The sequence below is a fragment of the Triticum dicoccoides genome, chromosome 4B (assembly GCF_002162155.2).
Source record: "Triticum dicoccoides isolate Atlit2015 ecotype Zavitan chromosome 4B, WEW_v2.0, whole genome shotgun sequence".
Classification (NCBI taxonomy): Eukaryota; Viridiplantae; Streptophyta; class Magnoliopsida; order Poales; family Poaceae; genus Triticum; species Triticum dicoccoides.
In genome coordinates this window covers 459,673,268-459,678,412 of record NC_041387.1, presented here as the reverse complement: position 1 = coordinate 459,678,412, position 5,145 = coordinate 459,673,268, and the positions used below count along the sequence as shown (strand labels likewise).

At 52.2% G+C, this 5,145-nt stretch overlaps 1 protein-coding gene across 2 annotated transcripts; it reads right to left on the bottom strand.

Annotated features, from left to right (window-relative positions):
• Positions 1-1,050: 1,050 nt before the first annotated feature.
• On the bottom strand, positions 1,051-4,479 carry LOC119290858 (probable mannose-1-phosphate guanylyltransferase 1). Of its 2 annotated transcripts, none has more exons than XM_037569513.1 (5): positions 4,195-4,479; positions 2,996-3,138; positions 2,428-2,490; positions 2,096-2,335; positions 1,051-1,997 (listed from the first exon to the last, which is right to left on the bottom strand). In XM_037569513.1, exons 2-5 carry the CDS (start codon positions 3,104-3,106, stop codon positions 1,326-1,328), a joined length of 1,086 nt encoding a protein of 361 aa, XP_037425410.1. In that variant the 5' UTR covers positions 3,107-3,138; positions 4,195-4,479; the 3' UTR covers positions 1,051-1,325. The 2 variants fall into 2 exon arrangements, with proteins under 2 accessions (XP_037425410.1, XP_037425412.1); XM_037569515.1 differs by lacking the exon at positions 4,195-4,479 and adding an exon at positions 3,433-3,631.
• Between the last annotated feature and the right edge of the window lie 666 nt (positions 4,480-5,145).

Sequence of the window (5,145 nt, the reverse complement as noted above, 5' to 3'; positions counted from 1 at the left end):
TGAGAAGCCGCCCCTAATTATTTGACCCGCTCAACCCAATCAGCGGTTTGTTTAGGTGAAAGGTCCTCTTCGCTCAACCCTGAAAGCAAGGGACAGCAACTCGAGATGGCCTTCCGATCGCACGACCGGCTCACGCGATCTTGCTCCTCTCCCGTACGTCCTGGATGGAATCTCTCAGGACGTCAACTTCTGAATCCAGCTATCATTTGTTAGGGTCAAGTGCCCTGCTGTCGCAGGATCCAATAGAAACTTTGTCAGGTCGAGATCCAGCACTTGTTTAAAGCGCAGGTGGGAGGCAGGAGCGGTTTAGCAGTTCGGCAGGGACAAAATTATACTACTGGACATGGAAGCCTCGCCACCATCCAGAAACTAAAGCACACGCGACTCTGGTTAAAGTTTGTGCTTGAAGAAACAGTCTCGTGCCGTTCTGAATTTTTCTATGCTCCGGAGCATCTGTCAGTTGCTATCATACAGCTAACGATCGGTGTGCCCTAATTATATAGTATTGTACTACTGACTTGCACTGCACCATCACAGACTGCTTCAGTTCCTTGCCATTTGCCAGCATAAATAAACTTGGGATCAGAAGCTTCTGCACCACTGCCACAATGCCGCAACAACTGGCCACCCACGTGAAAACGTGGCCGAGTCCTTGTTTCAAAAAAAAAAAAACGTGGCTGAGTCCACGGTCCGCGTGACGTGGACGGTATACCAAACGGATGAGATTTGCCTGCTCCCTTCGCGTGTGCTTATCTGTGCTCCCGCGTATGTGGCTTGATTTGATTGAAATAAAATAAAACTCGGCCTCACCCCCTTAAAATCAGGAGGGTGATTAGATTAGAAAGAAAAAAGAAAAATGACAACCGTAGGATGAAGTGGGAGCACGAATAGGAGCATGGGGAGGGAGCAGCCAAGTCGGATCCATACCAAACCTGGAAAAAGAAATGCTCCCGTAACCACAACTCCAGAAGAACGCAGTACGACGCTTGTATCCAGCCGTGTTTTCCATAAAATACTGGCGATTGCTGAAGAATGTAGTGCAGATTGTACGACTTGTAAAACTGATGCTTTATTCCCATGCATCTGACACCTATCTACAAATTGAAGCCCGGGGCTTAAATTTAACCGAGACGCATTTTGTCTTCAAAAAAGAAAGAAAGAAAAAAAACTTGCGACACGTCTAGACATACATAGAGCTTGATAGACACTTGGCAGTTTGGTGGACACCTCTGTTTACACTTGCAGACAGACAGACAAATAAACCAACAAACGCATGAAGAAATATACGACCCTTTTTCACCATGTGGCGCGGGCGATGGTCCCGATCACATGACGATCTCGGGCTTGAGGATGCTGGACTTGATCTCCTTGTGCGGGAGCACGACGCCGCCGTTGCTGTACACCTCGTCGCAGACGTGCACGTCCTCGCCGAGGATGGTCATGTTCTCCACGCGCGCCCACTTGCCCACCGTCGAGTGCCACCCCACGATGCTGCCGGAGATGCACGCGTGCTTCTTCACGCGGGCGCCCCGCATCACGGTGCACCTCGACAGCCGCACCCCGGCCTCCACCACGCACCCGGGGCCGACGGCCACGTCCGGCCCGATCAGGCACCCCTCCCCGATCGTCGCCGTCTCGTGTACCAGCACGTTGCCCAGCACGTGCGCGCCCGCCGCCAGCCTCGCCGGCGCCCTCTTCCTCAGGGACTCCAGGTAGAGCCTCAGCCCCGTGATGTAGTCCCTCGGCTGCCCGATGTCCATCCAGAACCCCGGCAGCACCATGGCGAACAGGCCCTTGTCGGCGGCGATGCGCGGGAACACCTCCTTCTCGATGGACGTCGGCTTCAGCTCGATGCGGTCCAGCACGGACGGGCTCAGCAGGTAGATGCCGGCGTTGATCTTGTTGCCCACGAACACCTTGGGCTTCTCCACGAACCGCTCCACCTTCCCGGTCTCCTCCTCCGTCACCACCACGCCGTACTTGGAAGGCTCGTCCACCTATTTTACCAAATCAAAGTAGCAACATTTCTCAGCATACTAATCATATGGACACCCATCCTTCAAGGTTAGTTCTACTCGTGACTAGGCACACGTACCTTGGTGACCATGATCGTGGCCTCGCCGCCATGGGACTTGTGGAACTCGATGAGCTCTGCGAACGGGTACTCGCTGATCACGTCACTGTTGAGGACGAAGAAAGGCTCGCCGGATCCGTCGTCGAGCTTGTCGCGGGCCAGGGCCAGCGGTCCAGCGGTTCCCATTGGCTCTGTCTCCTGGGAGCAGGTGATCTTGATGCCAAGCTTGCTCTCGAAGTCCTTGAGAAAGTTGAGCATGACCTGCAATTTGTTCCACCAAAGTAAGACAGTGAGATCTGGGATTCTGACGAAACAACAGTTTTCCAAGGCGTGGCATGTCCATGCTCAATTACCTCTGGCTGGTAATTGATGGCTAGGACAACTTCTGTAACTCCCACATCTTTCAGAGCCTCGATCTGGTGACAAAAGCATTACAAAAAGAAATTTCCCAAATCTGTCAGAGCCTCGATCTGGTGACGAAGGCACTGCAGAAAAAATAAAAATCACAAGATACGCTGAACAATTGAAGTCCCAGCGATGCTCGAACAGATGTTAATTTGCTCAGGACAGGGAAATGGTCAATTATTGGTTACCCCTTTTAAATTCATACATTTTGTTTCTATCGTCACAATTATTTGAGACACAGATGGTGATGCATACAGGTCCATGACTGTTGCCGTGAGGAATCTATTCACATGGACCACCTAGCAAATCATGGACTGATGAGGCATTGCATAAGTAAACTCCACAGGTAAATAATCAGGTGACTGAACTACATTATACTGTTTATTTTTTCTTGCACTGCAATTTCCCCCAAAGTTACCTCTCCTCGTGCCTTAGTAGTACAGTAGTAAATATTATTTCGCCTGAATAACTTAAAGCATATAGATACAAAATAAATTATGGAGTACTTGTACTGACCTGATGCAGGATCATGGGCTTGTTGGCGAAATCGACGAGCGGCTTGGGCACGCTGAGCGTCAGCGGCCGCAGGCGGGTGCCGAATCCTCCCACAAGAATGAGGGCCTTCATGGTCGCAGTCCTCCTAACTCAACCCTGTGAAACTGCAGCAAGCAACAGAAGAAGAAACGAATGAGATGATCTCATCTGATCCAGACTCATTGGTCACAGAGGGTCGGAGTATACGGTTCAGACTTCAGAACAAGACACTAAAACTTCCTCTCTGCCCTGCCGATGCAGACGCCATGTGTCCCAAGACAGCGACCATCTTTGCATCGGCAGAAGCAGCGGGAGTTTGCACGGGTAATTCAAGAAGCATACTCTTGTTACGACTAGTAGTACATACGAAAGCCCAAAACGGCAGCATTGATTTGAAGGGGTTGAGATAGGAGGACAACCTGATCTAGTAACGCTGGGACAATCTGCGGCCTCGCCCGGGAGACGGGATTTTTCTCAGATTTAGGAAAGCAGCCGATGGTCCTTTATGTGGTATAGTGGGTGAGGAGGAAGACGGCAAAAATGCAGGTGGAGGAAATAGCCAGCAGATGCCGCTCCACTTTAAGCCCAATCCGTCCATCTATCAACCTATGTGCTGTTGAAAATGTAGTTCTCCGGACGCAGGTATTGCTGTCGTGTTGCTTCCACCGGAAAACCAACCCAAATACCGCTAGATCTCCAGCCAACTGCCCGGCACAAAACACAAAAAGAGCCGAGCTTTATTCTGTTGATCCTCCTTGGCTCCTTCTCTGTGACGCCTCTATTTTTAGTCCCGGAGCCAAAATGATTTACAGGCTGGATCCATGATGAGATGGAGACGGGGACGAGACGAGCAAAGACGACGAAAGTGGTGGCCTCGCAACCGTCGAGCTCGAGCACCCACCTAACCCCGCACGTAAGATAAGATGACAAACAGAGGGGGAGACGAGAAGTACTGATGAACAGCGGGGGGCTTGCTCGTTGCAGATCTGGCCTCTTGCCGTGTCGAGGAACCAAACCACCACCTCTCTCGCCACCCATGACGCAATGACCAGAGGAGTAACTCTAATGGCGGAGGTGGATAGATACAACGAACAAAACATTCAAACGCGTAGCGGCCAAGAACAGAACAGAAGCCACAGCAAGGGACGAGATCGATCAGCGTGGTGCAGGTGCGTACGTACCTCGACGCGAGGGCAGCCGGCGGAGCAGGAGACAGCGGCGCGCTCGAGTCGTCCTCCTCCGAGGCCTCGTCAACGGCGGGCGCCGGGGAGGAGAATTGAGGAGGATGGAGGGACAGGTCAGAGGGGGGAACAGAAAACCGTCGGCTGAGTCGCGGGATCGCTGGTTGCCAAGGACGCGGCGTTGGTTTTATACTGGTGGCTTCCTCGCTCGCTCCTCCCTCCGGCTGCTGCGTGTGGTTAACGATTTGACGCTGGCTTCCGCCCTAATGAACCCCGGCAACCTTTTTCCCTCTTCTGTTTCATCTGCTTCCTCTGTTCGTTTCTTTTGCCCATGATGATTTGCTGTCCCGGGCTAATCCCACCCGCCGACGCGTGATCCAACAACGGGCCCGGCCGGCCGCCAGCTTATCCGCGGCGCGTGAATGACCTGTGGGCGCCAGCATTATTACCTTCCCGTTTTACAGCGCGGAGTTTTCAGTTTTTTTCTATACTACTACTATTAAACAAGAGAACATTTTGTTTTCTATAACCACCCCATTATGTGTACCCAGATTAATTTGTGCCATCAGATTATCCCACTTAATGATATCTAACGGCCTAAAACGAAGGTTAGGATTGCACATAGCAATTAACGTTGACGCACTATACTCTGCCGAGCGGACGAATATTCCCCCGCCATGCCCCGCTCCGTTCCCGAAAATTCTGCCGAGGATCACTCCCCTTGCCGATCTTCCCGAGATCCCCCTCTGGCCCTCTGCCTCTCGCTGCTCTTTCCCACAAACCCCCACTGGTTTCCAGCGCCTCCAACCACAACTAACTCTCGCCACCACCGCTCAGGTCGCCTACGGAAAATCGAAGAAGGATGTAGAGGCGTACGTGGGTTAGCTATGGATCATGAGTGTCTTGGACGTCGACGAGCGGTCGTTGATGGCGCGGGGCTGGCGCATCAGG

Excerpts from the sequence above, each read along its gene's own strand:
- LOC119290858 (XM_037569513.1), bottom strand. The coding sequence starts at position 3,106 with ATGAAGGCCCTCATTCTTGTGGGAGGATTCGGCACCCGCCTGCGGCCG. Across the intron at positions 2,336-2,427 it reads CCATCAATTACCAGCCAGAG|GTCATGCTCAACTTTCTCAA; the intron begins GTAATTGAGCAT and ends AACAAATTGCAG. Across the intron at positions 1,998-2,095 it reads CCACGATCATGGTCACCAAG|GTGGACGAGCCTTCCAAGTA; the intron begins GTACGTGTGCCT and ends TTGGTAAAATAG.